This window comes from Poecile atricapillus, chromosome 2, assembly GCF_030490865.1.
Source record: "Poecile atricapillus isolate bPoeAtr1 chromosome 2, bPoeAtr1.hap1, whole genome shotgun sequence".
Taxonomy (NCBI): Eukaryota; Metazoa; Chordata; class Aves; order Passeriformes; family Paridae; genus Poecile; species Poecile atricapillus.
Genome location: NC_081250.1, coordinates 112,074,228 through 112,100,206, shown reverse-complemented (window position 1 = coordinate 112,100,206; position 25,979 = coordinate 112,074,228). Strand labels below are relative to the sequence as shown.

The following is a 25,979-nucleotide window of genomic DNA, read 5'->3' as shown; positions in this document are numbered from 1 at the left end:
ATTTTTTGGCAAAAGACCATGAGAGAAATTTATGTATGCATCAAAACAAATAATCATCTTATCTGAACATTACCTGTCATCACATTTCTGACATTAAGGACTCCTGTGCAAGTACTTGGGGAAGTTTTCTTTGTCATTGCTGAACGGTTCCAGTTTGGTTTCATTTATCTGCAGGATACTTGAAGAAGTCTGAGATGGTTTAGTTGGATACTGCTTCCTTAAAGTTCTTTTCATTCGCTGGTCTCTGATTGGAACCCTTCTTGTACTGCTTAATAAAAGATTTTTGATGGTATTTTCTTGCCTGTTTGTATTTAAGGTCGTGCTATGATGCATTTACAGAAAACATGTCTGGAGAGAGTCAGCTGCTGGAGAAGAGGAGACAGTATCACTGTGCAGCATATAACTGTGCTATTGCTGTCATCAGCTGTGTCTTCACTGAAAGTAAATTTTATCAAGGCTTTCTTTTTTCAGAAAAATCAGAAAAGGTGAGAAGCTTTTGTTGCTGTTAGAAGGCTTCCAGAGCATGAGACACAAAGTGATTTTACCTGATGGCAATAAATGAAAGAATGAAACCTGAATGACACACAGTTATACTAACTACCCAGTGAGGCAATAGAAGGAGTGGTAGCTGATGAAAGTTTTACCAGCTATTTGGGAATGGGTGAAGTAGTGATACTGTTTTCTTTCCACTCCCAATCAATTTTCTAAAATAGGAGGAAAAAGCCCCTATTGTTTAACTTCTCCTGTGCTTGGAATGTACCTGAATAAGAGAGACCTTTTTACAGGGCACATTCTGTGCTATGAATTCTTGGGTAGTTAAGTAGCAAAATTCTCTTAGCAGTACTGATGTAGAAGAGAAAACATGGCACACTTTCCACGTTGTACATTGATCTGCTGAATTTTTTTAAAGAAATAAAATATATTCAAAGCAATTGTGACCATGCACAGTGTTATAATTTTGCTATTTCCAAACGTACTTTGGTTTGCAGAACTTGCTGATTTTTGAAAATCTGATAGACCTGAAGCGTCAGTATACATTTCCTGTTGAAATTGAGGTGAGTGGAATTTCTGGCCTTCAGTGTTTCTAAGTAAAAAAAGGATATGACTGTAACAGTGTAGTTACTGAAGACAAGGTCAGTTCTCACATATGGAGGAAGAGGATACAAAAAATGGAGTAGCAAATACAAAAAACTGAGTATTCCTCTAATGGTTTAAAATACATTTTTCTGAGAGAAATACAGACCTGAAATTTAGAACATACCTATAATGTACGTAACTTTTAACGTAGTTTTAGTGTACTTGATAGTGAACAGCTGTAGGAGTAAAAAAATTCTGTTGTTTTTCTGTAGCGTCAATAATAGTCATTTACAACATGAGATCTCCATTCATGTCAAATGGTTTAAATAATTTTTTGGTATCTCTCTAAATAAAAAAGTGTAAATAATCTGTAATTTTTTAAAAAACTAATCAAATATTTTTTAAAAAATTAAGTAATTAGAACTTTATTTCTTGCTGTTTAGGTGCCTCTGGAAAGGAAGAAGCGGTACATTGCTATTAGGAAGGAGGCCAGGGATGCAGGCAATAGCAGCCAGGGTATGAAAGTCATTTATGGTGATGAAAAAAATGCTTTCTTACCTGTCATACAGTGTTTCTTGATGTGTTCTTCACTGGCTTCTACAGTAGTAGGAACAAATAAAAACGTTCAATGTATTTCATCTAACAGTCAATTCCCACCTACCCTTAGGTTTTGCTGGGCAGCAAAGGCTTGTTTCTTGTAATTACCTTGATTAATGGACTGTTCTTCTTTCCTGTCTAGATGAACCCAAGTATTTATCTTCTTCATCATACATGATGGATAGCAGTTTGAGCGAGGAAATGAGTCAGTTTGATTTTTCTACTGGAGTCCAAGGTTTTTCTTATAGCTCCCAAGATGTTACACCTAGCAGCACTCGTTTCAGGAGAAAGGTAATTTAGTGACTTATATACTGTGAGAAGTGAAATTTTTATGCTTTTGAGGAATTGCATACATTTATTGGGGTTGAGAAAGAGAAATGTCTAGTCTTGTATATTTGTTCTACCTGACTGAGAATAGGTTTCTTCAGAAGATGAGGGAGGGGACTTGAGCTGTTTTCTATCACATTTTTTCCTCTCTCCACAGTCTACAGTTCAATAAAAATAATGCCCTATTGGGTTTCTAAAACTTTGTAGTGTGAGTGAAGTGCAGCCTGAGTTGTAAAAAGATAGCTTGTAGCTGCACTCAGGCACACCTCTGATGATTATGTTTTGCTGTTAGGCATCTGTTCTCCTCATTTCCCTCTTCTTTTGGTCTGTGACAGAACTGGCTGCATCAATTGGATAGAATAAATAATCAAACAATTGTTTTTGTTGTTCTGTTGTGGCACCTTGTATTTAACTGTTGCTCCTGGGAGCTACTAAATCCTGTTCTTGAAGTGAAGACTTGAAGTTGTGTTCCTTCTGCAATCAAAAGATGTCCCACCAGCAGTAATGCTGATAGAATAAGTATCTGCTATGAAACAGAAAGCTTGTAATAAGTATCATACACACTGAAGACACAATCTGTCAAAATAACTTAACATTGCTGAAAATAAACTGTTTCCATGTTTTGGAACAAGGAGATGTATTAGCTGCCTGGAAGTTAAGCAAGATGGAAAGTATGCTTCTAGATTGCCTAGTAATGTTGTAATTTCTAACTAAACAATTTTATTTTGTGATTTACTCTGTAGCAAAAGAGAGCTGCTACAGATGCTGGTCAGTGTGAAACAACGCATCCATAAAATAGAGATGTTACTATATTCTTTGAGCTATGAAATTAGATAATTTCTTTGAGGTTCAGTTTATCTCCTCCTGCTTTCAGCATTCGCCACACCTGTCCTGGCAGGTAGGAAAGTCAGAGTAACATAAAGGTGGCATCTGTTGGCACAGAAAATAAAGAATGTGCAGATCTGGTGCATGCGTTTGGGAGGCGTCTGTTTGAACAACACATTTGATGTATTCGCAGTTGCACACACTGAGTGTGTAGTCAAATCTAAGTACAGATAAGATCAGAATGACTCACAGCATTATTAGGATTGTAAAGAAAATACAGTGTTGTTATTAACCATAGTAACACCTTTTTTTTTTTTTTTTTTTTTTTTTTTCCTCCCAGGAGCCCACAGAATACAAGGTTTTAAACGATGAGATGGAGCTGGAAATGGATGAATTCAACCAACATGAATGTATGGCTTCTATGACCACTCTGATTAAACATATGCAGAGGAACCAGATCACACCCAAAGTAGAGGAGGCCAGTATTAACTTAAAAGTTGGCATTTTTCTATTAATGCTACCAATAAAAGAGAAAAGAATCCCTTCATTTATTAATTTTCATGGCTATTTTCTAGTAATATATTACTGTGTGTTTTGTGCTTGGGGCTTTTTGGCTTGGTAAGCCTGTTGGGTGCAATAAGTGATTTCATTTTTGCTCATCCCTTCTAAATTTCAGGGGGCAGTTCCAGTAAATCTTCCTCTTTGGATGAAATTTCTTCATGGCAAATTAGGAAACCCATCAGTACCATTAAATATTCGCCTCTTCATAGCAAAACTTATTGTTAATACTGAGGATGTGAGTAATTTTTATTCATAATATCAAATGTGTAACTCTTGCAGGGTAAAATATTTCATCAGCTGAGACATTTGGGGCATTCAAATTGGGGAGTGCATTTATGGCCCAAAATTCCAGATAATGCAAGTATTTTGAATGCATTATTAATCCTTTTCTCACAAATTCTACTTCTATAAGTAGAGGGTGTCCAAAATATATGTCTTCTGAAAACCACAAGTAATGTAGTTTCCAGAATATGATACTAGGCAAAAAAAAAAAAAGAAAATTATGCTAGGCAAGAGGTGGGACTGATTATATTTTCCATCTTCACAGGAGCAAATACAATGTTTTATTAGTGGATATGGATGAGTCTTATAGAAACACTTTGAGCTAAATGGTGTTCATAATGCAGAAAGACACTAAAATAGCATAAGGTGTGTTTGCTTGAGAAGCAACATTTTCTAACTCTCATTCTTGGCTGAAACATTCTCAGCCTAATTCATACAATGTTTTTGAAGTATAATGGTTCTGTCTGCAATATTCCAAATCCAAAAATGCTGAATTTCAGAATTAATTCAAGAATCTTTACATTTGTTTAATGCTACTTTCTTAGTAAACCTTTCTGAAATGGAAGGGTAGATGAGTGGCATACGCTTCCAAGTCTTTTACCGACAGATTTTCTATGTCTTTTACCGACAGATTTTCTATAAGAGCCTTATTGTCTGTGCTCTAGTGAAATAATTCACTTTCTGTGGCTAAAGGTTGCTAAGAAAAAGTGAGAAATGTAGTTATGGATACTTCCTTATTTTTAAATTTTTATGGTTGTTCCCTCAGGGGTTGATCAAAGTGCTAAAGAGGTTGGTTTAGCAGTCTTACCAGTAATGTTTATTGAACATTAGGTTGCTAAATAGTTGGGTAATTTGAACTTTGTCATTGATTCTCCATAGGTATTCCGGCCTTATGCAAAGCACTGGCTTGGTCCATTGCTGCAACTTGTTGTTTCTGGAAATAATGGAGGTGAAGGGATTCATTACATGGTAGTGGAAATAGTAGTTACAATCCTTTCCTGGACAAGTGTAGCCACTCCCAAAGTAAGGAAATATGAAATTCATTTTTATTGTTATTGTGACTGTTTGGTAAAGAACAACTGAGTTTTTATGCTCTTAAGTAATTTTATACATTAGTACACGTTTACATTTTACAATTCTTTGACATATTAACTTCGAACATAACTTGTTTACTTTCTTGCTTTCCTAAAACAATATATGTCTTCTCAGAGTCACTATGCTTATTTTTGGTCCTGGTTTTTGTAGGGGAATATTAAGGATGAGATTTTGGCTAACAGATTGCTTGAATTCTTGATGAAGAATGCATTTCACCCAAAACGAATTGTGTTCAGACACAATCTGGAAATCATAAAGACAGTTATAGAGTGTTGGAAGAACTGTCTCTCCATACCTTACAGGTAAACATTTGGACAATGGCTTTCTTTTATTAGTGTTTCAAAAATATAAGTGAAGGGTCTCAAAGGACATGGGAAGGTAAATTCAGCTGTGATAGTAAACTTTTTGTCCCTACACTGAACAGTAGAACTTCAGAACCAAATTCTCCAAAGATTGTAAATTAATTTGAAAAACAACAAGGAGAGAGAAGTGGGAAAACATGTCAAGGATTATAGCAGCAGCAACAAAAGCAGGAGTAATCTTTGCAAAGACATTTTTTATTTGAAGTTTTGAATATTATCACTGAATATTGGTACACTGTTATTAAGACTTATGCTATCTCCCATGCTTGTGACCATGTCAAGCATTTGTTTGGGCTTACAATATCTTTTCAGTTGTTTTGGTGTGGGTTTCTTTGCAAAGACTTCTTCATTGAAGCTAAATAGCTACTGCTTTCTGACTATCCCTGTGATGGGTTGTACATGTGCATATACATCCCTGTATACAGCAACAGTGAGTTACTTACAGTGTGTCTGTTTTGGGGTTTTCCTGTATATCATTCCTTTGTGTTTTTATCCAACAGTTTAATATTTGAAAAGTTTTCTAGTGGAGACCCTGATACAAAGGATAATTCAGTGGGAATTCAGCTGCTGGGAATTGTTCTTGCTAACAATTTGCCACCCTTTGACCCAAAGTGTGAAATTGATCGTGTCAGGTGAGAAATGCAGTTTTTTGTGAATGATCTTGAAAAAATCTTAAGCCAAAGAGACCATGTTAGACTTGTCAGCAGGAAGTATGGGAGCTTGTTCTTTGGAATCCTTTGTCCCGTCATCCCTTTGCTATCATCTGTCAGATGTGATACTTTTCTACCTACAAATTGCAGACTGCATTTATTTCAGAAAGTATCTAGAAGGTTGCATGCTTTTTTAAAGTGGGCCCTAGGGTTGCAGTTTTGTGGAAATTCATAGAGTCAGGAATTGCTAAAGTAGAGATTTGAGACACTGCAAGTGGAAAATGAATGTTTTACTTTATTCAGTTCTTCAGAAAGCAGTCACTTTTACTCTAGCCAGCTCAGATTAATTTTTTGCTTCAGTTTAATTTTGTGTGGTGGAGTAGTGGCTTACAGCAGGTCTATCTTTTGTGCTAGGTATTTTCAAGCTTTGACCAGCAACATGGGCTTACTAAAGTACAAAGAGGTTTATGCAGCTGCAGCAGAAGTTCTGGGACTTACTCTTCAATACATTGCTGAGAGAGAAAATGTAAGTGAACTATATTTTGTGTTTGACCTTTCCTGTTTTAATTTTATATTCATCTTTTATATAACTACTCAATTCAGATCCAAAAATGAATGTATTTAAAACTCAGCAGTCTTTATCCAATAGATTAATTAAAGATTTGAACTACTATGAAAAGAATTTGAGGGCAGACTAAGTGCAGAATTTTTACCTTGCTCTTTTGGAGCTGACACTGAATGATCTCTTTCTGAGGTTTTGTTCAGCTTTTGCCAGCCAGCAACACTAGCACGGTATGTTTTAAAGTTTTGGGGGGGTTTAAGAGGAAAAGAGAAGTTGGGAGGTTTGGAACTACCTTTTGCATCCCTGTATCTGAATCCAGTTATTTTATAGGTAGTGGATAAGGTGAATGCAAAACTGTTACCAAATCCTACAGTGCTAGAACTGAAGGATTATGCTTGATGATCACAAAAGTCAGTTTGAGATATATGCTAGAAGTAATTCTTTACACGATAGTTCAGGAACTTCTGGAGTTTGGTCCCAGAAGAGGTTCTAGGGGTAAGCAGATCAGCAGGTACGAAGGGAAATTAGGTAAATTCATGCACAAAAAAATGTCATGGACAGGTTCTAGATACAACAGACAGCAATGTACACTCAAAGATCCTTAATCTAATGACAAATGTGTGTTGGGTTGTATAAGAGAAAAAGAGGACAAAAGGCAGCCAGGATCATGTGTTCCCCCTAAATATAATTCTGTAACTGCTATTTGAGACAAAAACACCAAGTTGTTGGCTAAGTAGAGTATTAGCCTGACCTTGTAAGTTATTCTTCCTTATCTCCTTATTATCTTTGCTTCTTTCCCCATTTAAGTGCATTCTGGTTGTTCTTTCACAGTTTGTAGAGCATATTTCATAAATCTTTGTTAAGTCTTTCGCAGTCTTTTAAGTTCCATTATAAGCAGTATTTTGAATAAATGAGAAAAGATGGTATAATTTTTTTTCCTGAACAAGGCTTGTTCCTTTGATGTTAGTTACAGGTTGATGGTTGTTTTTTACCTTTTTACTAAAAATGTCTCATTTTTTTACATTCTTTGGTTGGACATCTGCTATACTGAATGAGAAGCAGCTTATTATCTATATTAGTACACTAAGCAACTTGTACTACAAAATTAAGGTATTGGTTCCAAACCAGTCAAAGGAAGATCACAAATTTTTTTTTTTTTAGGCAGCAGTCACATGTTTTAGCCAGGCAAAGCTGTTCAGGACCTGTGAAGCACCATGGAGTTTAAGATGAGTTGTCTGGATCTTGCCTAGTGAAACAGTATAGCAGCAAAACTGTGTTTCATTAAGGTGGTTATGATTTTCATGGGTATCCTTGTCTTACTGTCTTTCTCTTTTTCAGATACTTGAAGATCCAGTTTATGATTGTGTCATAAAACAATTAAAGCATCATCAGAACACACAACATGATAAGTTTATTCAATGCTTGAATAAAGTTGTTAAGAATTTTCCACCTCTTGCTGACAGGTATGTCATGATTTATGTGGTATGTTGACTGAAAATCTAGAGGAATAAGAGAATAACTTGCTTTTCTTTGTGGGCTCCTGGTTATGTTAAGGTTTATGAATGCAGTATTCTTTTTGATACCCAAACTTCATGGTGTGATGAAAACCTATTGTCTGGAAGTAATAATGTGCCGGGCGGAAGAGGTTCCTGATCTCCACTTGCAGTTAAAGAGTAAAGACTTTACCCAGATCATGAATCATAGGTAAGTAGTCGTGTGATTATGGCAGATAGCTCAGGCTTCATTTTCTATGCTGCCCACAACCTTTTTGCATTCAGAAGCATTTATAATTCACCTTCACTTCTTGGTCATTGTTCCCCGAATTTGAGCTAATGTAATCTGGGAATTGAGATGGTTAGCTCATTGTGAAAAATGAACAAGCACCCCTAAAAGAGCCTTAGGGTGAAACACCAGTGGGATGTCAGTTTCTGTAGTTTGTGTTAGTTTGCTTTTATTCTTACTCTTAGATTGAGTACAAAAGTATTTACTTAAAGCCCTTTATGCAAAACCAAATATTGCTGCTAAAATGTAAACTGATCTGATTCTGTGTGTAGCAGTGATGAGAAAAGCAATGTAACTGTTTTGTTTTTCCCCTCTTCTTTTAGGGATGATGAAAGACAAAGGGTTTGTTTGGATATAGTGTACAAGATGCTATCTAAATTAAAACCACTAGAACTTAAAGAACTTCTGCCTGGAGTGACCGGGTTCATTTCTCACCCTTCTGTAATATGTCGACAGCGCATGTATGATATTCTGATGTGGATTTATGATAATTACAGGTGTGTGTTCACTGCAGATACTGTCTTTCAGTGGTTTGTCACAGGCAGAATGAAAGTGTTTTTAACAGTCTTCCAACTTCATGTCCCTCGGAGAAGGATTTTTCCAGTTGTGAGAAGAATAGAGTCAGTGATTTGCCTAACTGGCTCTGGCCTTTGGTGACAATTTTATCACTTCCAGTAAAGGATAAATACTTGAACCAGAACTAGGATGTTGCATCACCACAGCAGGATGGCATGAGAGGTCTTAACTTTGATGCTTCAGCTTTTTTTCCTTGTTGCTGGAATTTGTAATTAGTGAAAATTATATATTAAAGAAATTTGCTTGTAGGTAGAAGATACATTAAGGCACATAGGCATGATCTGGATCGCTTCAATCTGGTATTAATAAAGATGGTCTTTCTGTTTGACCCCTTAGAATAGGGAACAGGCACATAGTCAGTTTAACAAGTCGGTTTTTGTTGAATTATCTAATTTAGTTACGTTTTATGTGCTTTTTCCCATGATAACTCTTTGAATGGACAGTTATTGTGAAGAAAAAGTAGTCAGCTTTTACTCCAGTATCACTTGTGAAAAGCATTCTCTGCTTGTTTTTTCAGATTCAACCTTGCAAACTTCATAATAAATACCTAACATATTAATTAGCTTTTTAGATGATTTCTTTTTTAAGTAGTGGAGATACAAGGCATTTTTGGCAAGGAAGACCTCATGTTATGTTGTCATGCCAAGTTGAGATTTTTATCAGAGGGCATATTCCTCCTTTTTGTCCCACCATCCTCATCCTCTTATTTTGCTATGGATTGTTTGAGAGAAGTCATTAAGAGATATTTTTCTCCTATCGTCAGTGATCCAGAAAGTCAAGCAGATGATGATTCTCAGGAGATACTCAAAGTGGCAAAAGAAATACTGCTTCAAGGACTGATTGATGAAAATGCTGAACTGCAGTGAGTAAAGAGTGTTGTGATAACTGTCTGAAATAAAAATACCTCCATTTATATTACTTCATTTATAGCAAAAGAGTTGGTCCTTAGAGGTTTTTTAAGTATTTCAATATAAAAGAGTAACACTGAGATAATACCATTTCTACTTCTTCCAATACATTAATTTATAAAATTGTGTCCCATGGTGTTACACCAAGTGCAAGTGAAGCATCTGAGCGAACTTCTAAGCCCTGGGAAGGTTGTTTCACTATATTAAATCTACTTCTGCATTAATGTTCAAGAGTTTTTGAACAAGGAGGACAAAAGGCTATACACAAAGACACAACAGTAGATTAAATGTTGGATTTTTAGAATTTATTTTGGTGAAGCAAAAGAAAAAAGACGAGATCGTGGTGCTTTTCCACCCATAGCACTTCTCAAGAGGAAAAAACTTGACAGAAATAATTTTGTCACAGTAAACCTTTTATATGAGGTAGAGAACATGGTAGATGAAGGATGAATTTGGTGGAAGATTAATGGCATGAAAATGTTAGCTTAAAGCCTTAACATCTTATTGTTTTGGAGTTTTTTGCTGATTTTGGTGTTTTATTCCCTTTTTAACTTGGCTTTTTTAGAAGGCAGGGGAGGTAGGTTCTGTTTGAAGATGACCAAGAATAATTTTATTCTTTGCCTTTACAGATTAATTGTTAGGAATTTTTGGAGTCATGAGACAAGGTTGCCAACAAATACTCTTGACCGCATGCTGTCATTGTTGAGTTCTTTATATTCCACCAAGATTGAAACACAGTACTTGAGTCTCATCACAAATTTTCTGCTTGAAATGACTAGCAAGAGCCCAGATTATTCCAGAAGAATATTTGAGCATCCACTGTCTGAATGCAAATTTCAGGTGAATTGTACTGTGTTGTCCTGAATGCAACTATGTGACATATTCTACTCCTTAATGTCGTTACAATCTAGAAAAGAATGGCATAATGAAGGAAATTTTTCAATGTGTTTTTTGCTCCAGTGTTAATAGGTGCAGCAGTTGTGAGTTGTGCATAGTATCAGATGTTTGATGATTTTGTGGGGACAATAATTGTACTTTCTTTTAAAAAATTTAATTAAAATAGTATACCAAGTATAGCTGATTTGTAGAGTACTGAAATACTAAAAAATAGGGTAGCAGAGAGAAGCACCATCAACTGGAGAAATACTGTCAAGAACCAAGTATACTGGTGAAAGAGCTGTAAATTAGTCCTCAGCTGACCAATCTAAATTAGTGAGCTTTTTTACTGAGCTGTGGAGAACTTCTACATGTTTATGGTTTGTTGGGGTTTTTTTTTATATATAGTCAAGTTCTGCCCCTATACCTGGGAGGGTGTTTTGATTTCTGCTGTCCTGCTCAATGAAGAAATGCAGAAAGCCTCTGTCGTTATTGTTCTACTTAAAATCTTGCTTTGTTCATAGGACTTTGTAGTTGACTCCAGCTGGCGTTACCGAAGTACTGTGCTCACACCAATGTTTGTGGAGACTCAGGCTTCTCCAAGTATCCACAGGAATTTGTCACAGGAAAGATCCCTATCTCCTTCTGCGTCAGTCGGTGGGCAAGTGAGGGCTACCCAAAGGCAGTATGAATTTACACCTACACAGTATGGCAGTAAGTCCAGACCAGTGTTTTCTGAAATGTTCTTTTTTGATGTAGGAATGATGTAATTCCTGTTGCATGTGATTTATTAATATAAAAGTATAAATATATTTAGTATATTTAAGTTATCATATGTTGTTATGTTATCAAGGACTTTTTTTTTGTGCATGGTATAAGAAAAAAAAAAATCACATTTTTATTAGTCTCATATGTATTTTATGTTCTTCCTAATTTAAAAGTAACACTGTTACCTAGCAGTAATCTGTTCTTACCTTAAACACTAGGAAATTATTTTTTTGGGGAGGGGAAAAAATACCTGCCTCATAAATGTTTTCACTTTATTTATATCTGAGTATGTTACGGCTTTTTGGCAATTTCTTGTTACAGGTGGTAGAAGTTCTTTTAATTGGCTAACTGGAAGTAGCATTGACACATTGGCAGAGTATGCAGTTCCTTCATCCTCTGAATCCTTGTCTTCATCCATGCTGTTGGTTAGCAAACGGAGTGAGAAGTTTAAACAAGCAACCTTTAAACCAGTGGGGCCAGATTTTGGGAAAAAAAGGTTAGGTTTGCCTGGAGATGAAGTGGACAGCAAAACTAAAGGTCTGTAAGCCTTACTGTGTAAATTCTATGCAATTAGTACACTTTTATAAACCATCCTTGTCAGTTATTTGGCTGGCAGTGCATTATTTTTGAGACAGTCCAATTGAGGTTAACCTTGAGAGATTTTGTTTTTGGGAGTGTGTGATGATACATAACATGTGACAAAAAGCTAGGATTGTGCTAGGAATTGTAAAATTATATGTTGCTCATTGAAAGAGCTGACTGGATGAGAAACCAGTCAGTGTGAACTCTGCATTCCTACCTCTCCCTAAGAGGATCACAGCATGAATATCAGACAGTTCTGACCCTTCTGTTTTAAAATTAACTCTTTAAAGGAGAGATCTCTTTAAATGTATTTTCTAAACCATTTCAGCTGTGCTGACATGATCTACGTTTTGGAATTTGTCATTAGCAGTCCATGCTTTTTTCTGTGAATGCTCCTTCCACCCAGTCTATAAGTGAAAAATATCAGTATTGCTCTGAAGTGACTTAGGATCCTTCTCCCTCTTTAATGCTTGTCTACTTTGTCATTAAAGTTTTGGAAAATTTTAATGACAAAAGGATGGCATTAGGAGTTCAGGCATAGAGCTATAAAGATGAACCTTTTCAGTACCTGAGAGGTGTTTCAGGGCAGTTATGAATAATGGACTGTGGTTCATGCAGAACTACAGAAATAGAGATCAGTCTACGTTTTACTTAGCCCCTGGTCTTCTACCCAGGAAGATACCAGTCACAGTGGTATGTTTTCATTTGCTCATTCTCCTTTTCTAGGAAATGGACTGAACTGACAGTCAGTTAAGTGGCCTTTCCCCATGACTGTCCTGAGCAGGAGTTGATCCAGTGGCAGATCTGTAATCGTACCTTAAAAAATACAGTACAATATTCTTACTACACGATATTTTAATATCCTCTAGCACATCTTTTATTTAGAGAGTTACATACTTTCTGGAATATAGTGCAAATGCCATACATGCCTTTGAAAATTTAAAATGTCTGGCATATGAGGCATATTTGTTCATGAGTTTTAGTGTCTTTCCCTGTACAATAGTTTGGTCTTTATATCTCATCCACGCACTTGAAATCTCTATATAAATGCTTATTACTTCTTCTCCTAAGAGCAGCCTAATTTGTTATCATTGGCTAGCTTGTTGAAAGGCCTTGCATTGAGTTCTTTGCTAGGAAATTTAGTAGACTAGCTGGTAAGCTAGTAAATACAAAGATGATGTTTGTTTTTATATGATGCTTTGGCCTTAAATCTGAAAGGAAAAGCTGTGGACATGATCATATGTTCCCTAGGTATAGAAGAGCGAGCAGAAATTCTAAGACTGCGGAAACGTTTCTTGAAGGACCAAGACAAACTCAGTCTGATTTATGCCAGAAAAAGTCTGGCTGAAAAGAAAAGAGAAAAGGTTTGTCAATCCAAATGGGTTTCAAGCTTTGTCTCGATGCCATTTTCAGTCTTGTACTTCATCTCTTATAGTAACTTTGTGAAGAAAGGGTAGGTGTAAGGTACTGGTTGCTACTTTAAGAGCTTTAGAAGGTTTAATTTGGAAATAATGCTATTTATGACCTTAAAGCTAAATTGGGTTATTTAGCATGGGCGAGAAAAGAGCTGGATGATAACACTTCTAGTCCACCACTTAAAATGCATGAAATGATTCTGTGTGATGGGAGCCCCTAACAGCTATTGGGAAGCCCTTTACAGTTGTCATTCCTGAAATTAGGAGCCTTAGAGCTACGATACACTGCAGAAATAGTTGGAGAGCATTATCCAGTGTCTGAAGGTGAACTCAAAAACAGCTGATGGACTAACTAGAACTGGTTTGAACTTTTAACCTGAAGGAATGTCAGTAATAATTTGCTGAGCATTTATCAAGGCCAGTACTTTGTGGGTTTCCTGGCTGTGTTATGTACTTACAATAAATCTAAGTGTTTTTAAACTCTGTAGCAGTTTTTCAGAGGTTCCTGTTACTAAAAATAGCACACATTATCCCCAGAAAATGATAGCATTTGGTCCCAAGAGCAAAGGAACCCAGGACTGAGAGCTACCAGTTTGAGACACTCCCTTAATACTCTGCAGATGCAGACAACTGTGTAAACAAGACTTATGTCTGGAAGAACCACACAAACACCTATTTTAGCCCATTTATATTTACTTGCAGGCTAAAGCTACCATTTCCTCCCATCCTACAAGAGAGAACCTGTAAATGTGTTCTGTATGGCAGTCCAAAATACAACCAACAAAATCTCCTGTCTTTTAAACACCTCCAGTGGTGGTGTTTCCTCCACTTCTGTTGGAGGCTTGTTTCAATGCCTGACCACTCCTTCAGTGAAAATTTTTCATAATATCTGATTTAAACCTCTCCTGGCACAGTTTGGGGCCATTTCCTAATTATTTTTTAACATGATTAATGCATTTCAGGAGATGAAATCTGAGCTGAAGATGAAGTATGATGCCCAGGTTACTTTGTACAGAAGTTACCGAGTGGGAGACCTTCCTGACATCCAGATTGAATACTGCAGTCTCATTGCCCCTCTGCAGGGCCTTGCCCAGGTCTGTCTCCTTTTCAAAGGTCACTTGTGAAGTTTTCTGGTCCTGTAGGGAAAGTGTCATGTAGCTGGGCAGCCACTTTGAAAATTGATTTGTAGTTTTGCAGTCAGCCACTGTGATACACATTTAAAGACACTGTTTTGAGGGAGTGTTTCTCCTACCCCTGTACTGGTGCAGTATTCAAAGAGGTTTTGTTGCTTGCCTCACCTGAGCAGTTGAGGACTGGATACGTCAGCTGCTGTCCATTTCCTGGAGGTTCCTCTGCTTGAGAAACAAATGGTGGTCTCTGCAGATATTATTGGAAAGGACATCTATCTGTCCAGTAACAAAACAGCCATTTCTCTTCTATTGTATGTCTGTAATAGACATTTGTAAAAATACAAATTAACTAAGTGTCACTAAGACTGGGCTCAGACTGCTCAGTAAAGCTGATCTAATATTCCTTTTCCTATATGACAGTGGTAGAAACTATAGACTGAACTGAATGGTAGACTGAATCCTGTTTTACAGTCTTTGGGAAGTCTCAGTCTTCCAGATTACCTTCGTATTTCATTACTTTTGATAGTCCCTTATCTCTCTGTAAAGAATGGAAGTAGCACACTCACCAGTTCTCTGAATAGCCTTAGATAAAAAGTTAGACCAAATTCCAGACCCATGATAGACCAAGATGCATAGGATTATGTTACACACACAGATGTGTTTCTGGATTGGAAAAATGCCTTTAAACCTCAGATGAAGCTGTCTGTACAGACAGTTTGTCTCTCTGTTAGCTGCCTCAATTTATAGGACCAGGTCTCCTTACACATTGATGTCTTCTTTTTTTCCTGAAACTAACTTCATGGACTGTGGTGTCCCTAATATGATACTGGGTGTCTGGTTCCTGTAATGGGAGTTGTGAGTATGTGAAAATTACAAATTCCACCCTCTCCATTATCACTCTGGCCTGAAAACCTGCATTGCCTTGGAGTTTCTTTAAGTAGAAGAATTAAAATGGGAGTTGAATGGGTCGTATAGGAATTCCCAGCACAGGTGAGATGCATGCCAGACTAAATAGTCCAATTCTAAAGAGTGTCTATGGATTAAGTACAGGTTATATCTTTTAATTTTATTTAATAGTCTATTGTGTCACAGCAAAATTCAGTGACCTTACCATTTTTGTCATAATTTACAGAAAGATCCAACATTTGCCAAGCAGCTTTTCAGCAGTTTGTTTAGTGGAATTTTTTGTGAAGTAAAAAAATCTAAAAACCCTTCTGAGAAAAACGCCATTGTCCAGAAGCTGCTGAATGACTTCAATAATTTCCTCAGTATGAGCCTGTCATACTTTCCACCGTTCATTGCGTGCATCCAGGTAAATGTAATGAAAGTAACTGGATATTGTGTCTCTGTCTGAATATGTGATAAACCCAGTTGTAGGGAAGGTCAGATACTGTCACTGAAGTTTAGACAGAGATGGAAGGAGAATTGTTAACCTATGGGTATTTCAAGTGACACTTAAGGTGAACAAGGTAGTTCATACCTCTGAACTGATTCTTCAAGGTTTCTACTATTCCTGATCTCTAGAATTTGAGTCACCTTTTAATGTTTTAATTGCATCAGTAACAAAAGGACGTTTGATTACAAATGAAAGCTATTTCAACTGAAGTGGGAATTGAGAACAATTGAAAGGGTTATGTGGGTATCTGCCTTATCTTTCTGTTTCTGGGAAGTGCTTACTGAGGAATTCTTTGATGTCTTGAGGATATCAGTAGCTGTCAGACTGTTTGTTGTTAGCCTCTCTTGTTTATTTTTTTAAAATTAGTCCCCTGAAGTAGTTGTCTGGGGGTTTTCAGTAATGAAGTAAGGGCTCACCAGAGGACGAGTGGGTGCACCACAGTTGTTCCACTGGAAAGGAAACACGAGCCTTTCTGTTGTGAGAATATACTGACATGGAATAGATTGTGAATTTCATCTTTTAACCCAGTTTTCAGGGAGATAAAAAAAATCTTGTCCCAGCACCTGTTACATACCCATTGTCACTGTATTTAATGGTACTTATCAACTGTATTGATGTTGTGTCCTATCTCTCAAAAGAATCTTTTTTTCAGTGGCAGATAATGGTTTCTTTCTTGTTAAGGAAATTTAAATACTCTGTGACAGTAGGTGTCATTCCACATATGGGAGAACCATCTATTTTGAACTAGCTTTGTAAACAGAGAGAAACTTTGCTTCTTCGTACTTGTAATTACACATCTGAAAAAATGTAATTTCTTGTTTACTTTTTTCTGTGCAGCTGCATAAAAGGTCAAATACTATGGGGATTTTTCTGGGCTGTCTTGGTATTTTTTGAGCCAGCATCTCACAATAGCTATCTGTTAATATTCCCTCTTGACATTGCATTTGTTGGTTCTGTGTCTTGATGATATTATTTGTGTTGAATTATGCTGTCTAGACCCTGCTAATAACACTGTTGCATTAGGCTACTCTTTTTTTTTCTGAATAGACATAAAATGAAGCCTCTAGAAGCAGGTAAGTTCAATTTCATCAAAAATACAGACTTCGTAAGAGCAATGAGAGCATCTCCTTGCCATCCTCATCAATAACAGAAGTACAATATCATGAAGTATCAAACAGTCTGCAAGCAGTGAGAGGAAGTTTTTTCCCAGTAGGGAATTGAGTTCACATTGATCAAGGGAGCAAGCTGGGATAGTATGAGGAAGAGCACAGCACTGTCAGGTCTTTCATCTGGCTCACAAAAAGCTATCCTAGTGGCTTGGCCATTTGGAAGTACAGGTTTTCTTTCCTGTACACCAACAGCATAATAAAAATATTGGCTGGTTTCAGAAAGGCTTCCTACTTTACTGCTGTTTCCTGCTGTTTGTTTGACTTTTTAATCTTCTACAGGTTCATGTCCCATCAGGAGAGTAACACGGTTAAAAGAGCTGGTTTTGTCTACACATGTAATGTTAAAATTTACTGTGAAGCTCTGGGATTCACTTTCAGGGCAGATTAAGAACCAGCTGAAATACTAGAAGAGGTTAACTCTGTGACAAAAGTTTACATAGCCTCCAGAGAGATGCTTGGCCTCTGGAGATCACACAATTGCCTGAGAAATATTTTAGCTGCCAGGCCAGCTTGGATGTCATTCTCCCTAATCTTTGAACATATGGTGCAAGTAGACAGTGCTTGTTGCATATGGAGCAGGGAACATTCCCTCTGCTTTGAGAAGATAAGTGATCAAATAGTCACCAAAACACACTAAATAGAAAGATACCTCCTTTGATGTGGGGTAATGTCTGTAAATTTTAAGCTTGGGAGGATATTCATTCTTGGCACATACACTTACATTTGCATAGTTCTTATGCTTTTGCCTGTGCTATGAGAAGGGGCTTTTGGTCCTACCTTAGCAAAGTTGTTCTTAAGGTTTTAGATTGTGCAGTTGTCACTGTGCTCCTGACACAACCAACCCCTAAAACCTTCTGTTACAATTTCCAAACAGTGGTTTCTTTTCGCTTAGTAACCTTGAGCATGCTGTGTTGCAAGAATCTGATTTTGATTTTTGTTCTAAAAGGTGGTGCTGTTTCTTGTAATGAAAGCTATACTGCACCTCTTCCATGTTGTGAATTTTTTTCTTGTATTTATTTAGGATACTATTGCAACTTTTCTTTAGTGGAAAATAAAACAAAGGAAAAACGTAACACTGGTTTTAATAAACATGTTGCTTTCCTGATTTATTTACCTGTATTTAGAATAGTGATTTAAGTATTTAAAAAAAAAACTTCAGCTTAAAAATAATGTTTATCCCTGAAGAAGAGATTATTCTGTAGTTGGACTAATGTGAAATATGATAAAGAGAAATATTGTCATGTCTTTAAATCAGGCATGAGTAGATGAATACAGCACTAGAGGGGTCTAACAGGAAGGCATGATGTGCTAAAACTGGCTGTGTGTAGATAGAAAACCTCCAGCTCAGAGAAGACTTGGTGGTAAATTGTGCCTTTGGCTTATGGCAGGAATGCACCATTGAATAGGCTGAGTGAAGCACAGCTGCTGTACAGCAGGCAAAACCCTGCCAACAAACAGAAGGAAAAGTTCAGGCTGTCAATGTCTCCATCTACCTCTCCTCTACTTTCCTTGTGATTCTGTCCAGAGAGTTGTCCCATGTCCTGGAGCCAAAGTGTGTGGGGTTACTCTGTACTGTTCCCTGTCCAAAGATCAACAGCACAGAAAGAAAAGATTCCAGTTTTCCCCAGGTTGGGAACTTCTGGAGGCCTCATGGCTTATTTCCAAAGCTTGCACTCTTAGAAAAAGAATACAGATAAGTGATCTGTATGGTTTTACACCAAGTAGACACCTGTTGTTTTATTTTATAGGAAATGAGTTACCAGCACAGAGAGCTGCTGGAACTGGACTCAGCTAACGTGAGCACAAGCTGCCTTGCAAGTTTGCAGCAGCCAGTGGGCATCCTTCTTCTGGAGCGTGCCCTGATGGCTCTGTCCCCTGCGGAGGAGCCCCCGTCCAAAAGGATGCGTGGGAGGACAGAGCTGCCCCCAGATGTGATCAGATGGATTGAACTTGCTAAGTAAATTCTTGAGACAATTTACTCCACTTAGGTTTGCCTTGTGAAGAACTCTGCTTTTATGGCTTGTGGGATTTCTTTTTTAGTCTTTTTGTCTTTTAGAATTAGATACGCTTTTAATTTCTTCTCAGTTAATACTGTCAGTGGGAACAGTTAGACTTTAAAACTGTGCACTCTTATAATTCTGTCAGACTGCTGAAAAATATCTTGTTCATAGCTTTTCAACTGCAGCAGTTTCCATAGTTCGGCTGTTACTGTACAAGATGAAGTTTATGTAGTAAAGTATGTATTTCTGATCTTACATTAGAAATGCTTCCTAAAAATTTACCATTTCAAGCTGGTAGTATTACTGCTTATTGGATTTTTTTTTTTTTAGCTGGCTTCTGTTTGCATTGATATTCATCTGCTGAACTACTTAAAAGATTTCTCTTTTCGACTTTACTAGGCTCTACAGATCCCTTGGGGATTATGATGCCCTTCGTGGCATTTTCAGTGGTAAGATTGGGACTAAGGAAATCACACAGAAAGCTTTGTTGGCAGAAGCAAGGAATGATTATGCTGAAGCAGCTCAGTATTATGATAAGGTAAAATTACAAGAAGATATTTTTGTTTCATAAATCTGTCATGACTTAAAACGAATCAAATTAGAAAAAAGTGCAATTATCTAGGCAGACAAGTAAAAACACATGGGCATACTGGAACTCCAAGAGAGCAAATTGCATGTGTTCATGGCATGAGTTGCAGTGGGTAAAAACTTAGACAGATCTCTAAATTATTTTTAAAATGTTTACTCTTCAAAAATGCAGGTTTATTGAAGACAGCTACCTGAAATTAATTTATGTATAAACACTACCAAGCTTGAATTTTCTGCATTTAATGTTGCTGTCACACTCTGGTAAATGGATAGATATGTTTATGAGACAATGAATTACAGTTAAGTGCTGGTGACTTAGAATTGAAACAGGTTCTTGGCTGGAATCTGGCACTATTCTCCCCTCCAAATTCATTCCCTAGGCACTCTCCCAAGAAGACTGGCAAGATGGAGAGCCAACAGAAGCAGAGAAGGACTTCTGGGAACTTGCATCTCTGGAATGCTATGACCACCTCACAATGTGGAAGTCTCTGGAGTATTGTGCTACTGTTAATATTGATAGTGGAAAACCTCCAGACCTAAGCAAGATATGGAATGATCCATTTTTTCAGGTTTTTAGAAATTATTTGATACTGCACTGTTTTTATCTCTGCAGGGATGTCATACAGTACTGAAATTATGGGTGAAATATCTATTGCATTGTGGTTACTTTATTATGGAGATGAGTGAAAAGTCTGATATATTTTAAATATTGAAACAATTACTTCTGCTGGTTCTTTTTAATGTTTAATTTTTAACTCAAGTCTATGGCAGATCCCATAGGACCAGCTTTATCATCTCCTTCTTCCTTTTGCAAATCTTTTTTGTTGCTTTTCTTGCTCATATTTGTTTCCTGTTTTAAGGGTTACCAAACCATGGATTTTGAAACTGGTAGAATTTACTAACAACTTCTTGAGCTATAGGAAAAGGCTGCTGTGATTTGTTAGCAAATAGGAGTTTGTCTAAAGGGAAAATATATTTTTAAAAAATCAAATTGTTTTTGTATTTATTTGAATTGCCACTGATAACAAAAAAATTGATCATCTAATATCCCATTCCTAGAAATAAAGACTATGTTCTCACTTTGTAGGAGACATATCTGCCCTATATAATACGCAGTAAGTTGAAGTTACTGCTCAGTGGGGAGAATGACCAGACTTTGCTAACCTTTATTGATGAGGCAATGAAGACAGAACAGAAGAAAACCATTATAGAAATGCACTACAGCCAAGAGCTTAGTCTCCTGTACATCCTGCAAGATGATTTTGACAGAGCCAAATATTACATTAGCAATGGCATGCAGATCTTCATGCAGGTAATTATGTCTTCTATCTCTGGTATGGTTTTTTTGTGTAAACTGGAACAATGAAACTGCTGTTGCTATTACTGCTGCTAGATTACACTCTCAAGAGAAACATTCATTCAAATGCAATGAAATTTTGGTGCCTTCCATATCATGTGATAAAATTTCTTTTAAATTCACTGCTTGCAGTGATGAAAGATGAGTGAGCCAGTGGAGTGCATCCTCCTGTTTTAGTTTCTTTTGTTCTGCTGATTTAATCTTTTATAGATTCTTCAGAGTAACTGTTTGTGCAGACAATAAAAATTTTATTTCGTTCATCTTTTCAGGGGCCTCCTGTACCCAGACCAAGCTTGCAAAGGGTGTTGCATTGAGAAGTTACAAATTCCATCCATTACCAAGTTTTGATTAGACTGTAGGACTTTGCTAAAACCTAGGCTAGGAATGGCAGCTAGAATATACCTCTGTGCTTGTCCAAAGCAGAGTTGCTCTCTGGCTATTAAATTACTTGTAAGAGGCTGGGTTCTAAAGCATAACATACAGCAGCATCAGATCAGTAATTTGTAGAGGACTGAAGAGAACCATGCTTTAAATTTTGTCTTTGATTCTCTCCCTTTCTTTTCAGAGCTACTCCAGTATTGATTCCTTGTTATATCAAAGTCGAATGACCAAACTGCAGTCTGTACAAGCTTTGACAGAAATACAGGATTTCATCAATTTTATGACCAAGAGAAGTAAAGATTTTTTTTTCCTCAAGCAATTATCCTTTTGTATTCAGTAATTATGGTTTCCTGAACTTTGAATTTCTGAACTGCTGTTTGAAGCAGCATAAGTCTGGAATTACTTCTTACTGTCTTCTTGACAGGAAGACCTCTTACAGTTTTGTAAGATAGGATTGAACATAACTTTGTGTTTTATTGCAGAGTTTGATTGGCATAACTCTTGTGATAAGAGTTAATCATCTCTTTTGAAAGTGTCAGTTAAAGTTTTAATCTAAGATTTTTTGTTGCAGTAACTTTTTGGTAGTAAATAGCAGTTAGCAAAGATGAAAAAATTGATGTGGTATATGAATTGCACCTACGGACATAGGCCTGAAGTACATATTTATGTACATAAACCAAATTAGATATTAAATTTAGTTAACAGTTGCACTATATTCCAGCATATTCATATATAGAAAGGAAACTACCAGGTGGTGATTCCCAGTGGTAGTTGGCACAGATGTCCTTATGGAATCCCATGTGCTTCAACAATAAACAAAATTAATATGATGATCACTGAGTAGCGTTTATAGTGCAAGCCCAGAAATACAAATGGGTTGCTTAATTGCAGTTTTCTGATTTGAATGTTAGACCGTATTTTGTTTAGCCTGTTTTCATGCTGTTTGGCTTCAGACACATTTAAAATGTCCTTAATTGATTTCTAGGTAACTTAGCTTCAGAGGCTTCCCTTAAGAGACTTCTCAGAACTTGGACAAGCAGATATCCAGATGCTAAAATGGATCCTATGAACATCTGGGATGATATCATTACAAATCGGTAAAATTGCATTCTTGGGTTAGCTTAAGTTCTGTCTGCCTGTTGAGTTCCAGGAAGTGCTTTTTCTAATGCTGCTTGTTTTCATATGGGAGGGTTTTGATCCAATGTATCCCTTCTTTTTTTTTTTCTTTTTTAACTGTGATAGTAGCTTTGTCAATATAACTGGGGAGTTTGTGTGACTAGCTTGTGGTGAGGAGCAAAAGGCCAGGCCAGGGAATAAATTTATTTTAATAGGGAAACATAGATGTTAGTTTAGTCATTTTCTTGCATCAGTGACTACATGCAGTGTGTAAGCTGGCCCATTTCAGCATCCCTTAAACATATTCACTTGTAATTGAGTAGATTAGCTTCATTTAGCTCAATGAAACACCACCCAAAAGGCCAATCAGTTATGAATAAAAATACTTGCCTACTTTGTAGGCAGTTCTAAAATGAGGGAGCATACAAAACGAGCCTAGCCCTGTCACTCTCAATGCTTCACCTGTTTATGGGAAAGTTAATGACCACTGCTTTAATTGGAGATTTCTGTTGTGCAACTGTTGCTAGAAAGAACAAAGGCTCTCTGGAGACTCCTTTGGATAAGCTCTGAAGAAACTGGAATGCTTCTGTGAAATTTGAAAGTTTTCTGTCCTTGCCGTGGTGTCTGTCCCAATTCATTCTTCCAGTGAAAATCCAGATTAATCCTCCCTTCCTGTGTGATAACTTGTTCAGTAGCTCTGCTGATACATACTGTGCTCTGTGATTTATTTTGTTATCTCTTGGTGTCAGGAAAGCATGGCTACAGAAGAGCTTATTGCAGTTCAATATTAGGCAGAATACATGGCATGGCTTACTTTTGAAAAACGTCTCGAAAAAATTATGACTTGAAGGGTTGTCGGGGTTTTAAACACTTTATGTGCTTTTAGAAAACCTTTGTCTCAAAGTAGTAACAAAGGATGTGCCAAGTGCCACTACTACAAGAGTGTAGTGCTGTCCTCTGCTTTGTGTAACAGTCTACATGAGATGTGCTCTTAAATTAGATAGGACTAGTTGTGGAGTAACAGGATTCAGCATTGATTTGTGGCAATTCCCTTTCAAAAGGTGAGTATGGTTGCTGATTTGCCCTGCAACACAGATTTCGATGTTTGCATGTGTTGATGTGGTAAGCATTTGACTAGCAGGTTGACATTAAATACAGCCTGGCATTCACATTAAATAATTGAGACTCCTGTTTGTTTGCACATCTGTGAAGCTGGAATGTAAGTTATGGTTTGGTGTGCTTAGGAACTGCAGCTTGCACAAAGGAGCTACACTAACCAAAAATCCCACTCTATAATGGACATGTTCTAATACTAATCTTGTCAGTTCAAGATTCTGAATGCTCTCAGGGTCAACCTGATCCCTGTTAGGTGTGTTTAGCCCTGCTAAAGGTGATAGCTATTGTTTGACATTTTTTATCAGCTTTGTTTGCTGTTAGGCAGATCAACACTTTTGAACACATTTCCTTGAAGGTATTGCCAGAGTGATCTATACCCCTGTTGTTGTGCAGGTGTTTCTTCCTTGACAAACTGCAGGAGAAACTTCCCTCTGATCAGGCCGATGACAGTATGGAGGTGGATGGAGACTACAGTGCTGGAATGGAAGTGGATCAACAGAGTGAAAACATTCACTCAATGATTAAAAGCTGCAAATTTAATATGAAAATGAAGATGATAGAGAGTGCCAGGAAACAGGTGAATATACTGTCCAATAACTTCCAATTTGCTGAGAAAATACATAGAAAAAGCTGGAAAAGCCTTTTAGGTGGTCTTTGGTACCCTTTTGCCCTGGCAAACCATGTCTCTTTTTGACCCTGCTGTCCAGGACATTTTGAAAGTTCAAGGAAGTCAGTTCCACAATGAAAGAAGACAAAAGAATAAATGTTAATTACAAAGTTGATGATAATTTGTCATTACTGGAAATGTGCCTGAAGTCCCCTTTGATCCACAGATGGTTTTGGACACTCTAAAAGGCAGATAAGATATCTGAAATGTTTCAGTCTTTAATAGAAGGGATGCTTGCAATCAAGCATTATGCTTTTTATTTACAAATAATCTCTTCTGTACAATAAAACAAATCAAATTCTGATTGAATTAGTATCATTTACTTCAATCAGCAGTGCTGAATTTCTTTTTTTTCAGTTTTCATTATTGCTGTTAGTTAACAAAGAACTAAAGTTAGAAATTTTGGGTTGAATCTGGCTATTGAAATGACTGAAACAGCCTTTTTGATGATGGGCCTTTGGTGTTTCAAGCTTGCAACAAGATGAATCATTAAGTCAAGGTCCCCCATCTTCTGAGATACTGCAGAAATCTGCAGTCATGAACACAAGTTTATTTTAAGCAATCTGATAAGCAAATATAACATTATTGCTTTGTTGACTATACACTCCTGAAGGAGTAAGTGAAAAATAAGATTTCCTTTAATGTTACTTCTATGAAACTTCTCATCAAAACAAAAACATAAGTGATTTTCTTAGTGATATCTTAAGTTGTGTTTCCCACATGTGTTTGTACTACAGAGCAGTTAAATGCTTCATGCAGCTGGAATTTTCTCAGGTTTTTAAGCCTCTGTTCTTCTCTTCTGCTATTCAAACTTCATCATTAGCACAAATATGATTCTGAATATGAGACCCAGCAAGCAGTGAATATCTCTTTGCCTTACTGTAACTTTACTTGTGTTACTTAAATCTTCTCATCTCTAATTTGGTTGTGGGCAGGTTTTAGTTCCTCTTCAAATACATGGTCTGAAAATTCTCTTAATCTGAATACAGAACAGCTTTGCAGTGGCCAAGAAGCTCCTGAAGGACTTGCGCAAAGAAGCCAGAACGAGGGAGGACTGGCTGGTGAGGTGGAATCATGCCTATTGCCGCTTCACTCACAGTAGCAGCCGCAACCTGAGCTGTCCTGAACGTGTGCTCTCAGTGTTGAAAACCATCTCCCTGCTTGGTAAGAGACTTTGTTTTGCCTTGTTTATTTTACAAAGTTGCTTTGTTGTCCAGTTACTAACTTTTGTTTTTGAATTCCAACAGAAGATACCAAATCTGACTATCTCAGCAAGAACATAATGGCCTTCCGGAACCAGAATCTTCTTCTGGGTACTACGTATCACGTCATGGCCAATGCTCTTAGTCAGGATCCAAGATGTCTTGAGCAAATTGAGAAAGAAAAGGCTGGAAAGATATCACTAATATCAGGAGAAAGCCTTGAGAACCCTAAAAAGGTAAATAGGAGGGGAAGATCTTTTGGCAATTTCACTGTCATTATTACAGACTAGTGCTTCAGTAGGTAGTGATGGCTATGGGTAGATACAGAACATGTGAAACTTGTCTGCTATTAGTGGTGATTTGGCCAGCAGCACCAGAGAGAGAAAGAAAAGGGGGGAAAAAAAATAAAAAAGATAAAAAGGCTGTGGTTGGTGTTTCTTCCAGCTTTTGTTCTCCTGGAGTTCTGCATCACTCTATCCTTTGTAAATAGGAGAATGTTCTTGTGTTTCTCTGTACCTGCATTTTGAGTGGAGGGGGAAGACATAGTCACAGCATCTGCATGCACAGTGGCCAGACAAGGCTTGGAATCCTCAAAGAGTGCTTTGATTTCAG

The 25,979-nt window shown here is 37.1% G+C and overlaps 1 protein-coding gene across 2 annotated transcripts in view; it reads left to right on the top strand.

Moving 5' to 3' along the window:
* The window catches only part of PRKDC (protein kinase, DNA-activated, catalytic subunit), an 86,530-nt gene that overhangs the window by 38,601 nt on the left and 21,950 nt on the right, over positions 1-25,979 (top strand). The window contains exons 43-71 of one of the 2 annotated variants that reach the window (XM_058832527.1): positions 317-485; positions 990-1,055; positions 1,521-1,593; positions 1,817-1,965; positions 3,167-3,304; positions 3,503-3,622; positions 4,549-4,692; positions 4,915-5,066; positions 5,627-5,758; positions 6,191-6,302; positions 7,677-7,801; positions 7,893-8,042; positions 8,444-8,617; positions 9,460-9,558; positions 10,234-10,444; positions 11,005-11,194; positions 11,570-11,785; positions 13,082-13,194; positions 14,208-14,339; positions 15,508-15,687; positions 18,689-18,897; positions 19,340-19,478; positions 19,909-20,097; positions 20,616-20,840; positions 21,451-21,559; positions 22,252-22,363; positions 23,892-24,075; positions 25,155-25,329; positions 25,416-25,603. In XM_058832527.1, coding sequence (XP_058688510.1) covers positions 317-485; positions 990-1,055; positions 1,521-1,593; positions 1,817-1,965; positions 3,167-3,304; positions 3,503-3,622; positions 4,549-4,692; positions 4,915-5,066; positions 5,627-5,758; positions 6,191-6,302; positions 7,677-7,801; positions 7,893-8,042; positions 8,444-8,617; positions 9,460-9,558; positions 10,234-10,444; positions 11,005-11,194; positions 11,570-11,785; positions 13,082-13,194; positions 14,208-14,339; positions 15,508-15,687; positions 18,689-18,897; positions 19,340-19,478; positions 19,909-20,097; positions 20,616-20,840; positions 21,451-21,559; positions 22,252-22,363; positions 23,892-24,075; positions 25,155-25,329; positions 25,416-25,603 — 4,375 coding nt within the window. Of the gene's footprint in view, positions 1-316; positions 486-989; positions 1,056-1,520; positions 1,594-1,816; positions 1,966-3,166; positions 3,305-3,502; positions 3,623-4,548; positions 4,693-4,914; positions 5,067-5,626; positions 5,759-6,190; positions 6,303-7,676; positions 7,802-7,892; positions 8,043-8,443; positions 8,618-9,459; positions 9,559-10,233; positions 10,445-11,004; positions 11,195-11,569; positions 11,786-13,081; positions 13,195-14,207; positions 14,340-15,507; positions 15,688-18,688; positions 18,898-19,339; positions 19,479-19,908; positions 20,098-20,615; positions 20,841-21,450; positions 21,560-22,251; positions 22,364-23,891; positions 24,076-25,154; positions 25,330-25,412; positions 25,604-25,979 lie in introns of both variants that reach the window. The other variant, XM_058832525.1, reaches the window with a different exon arrangement.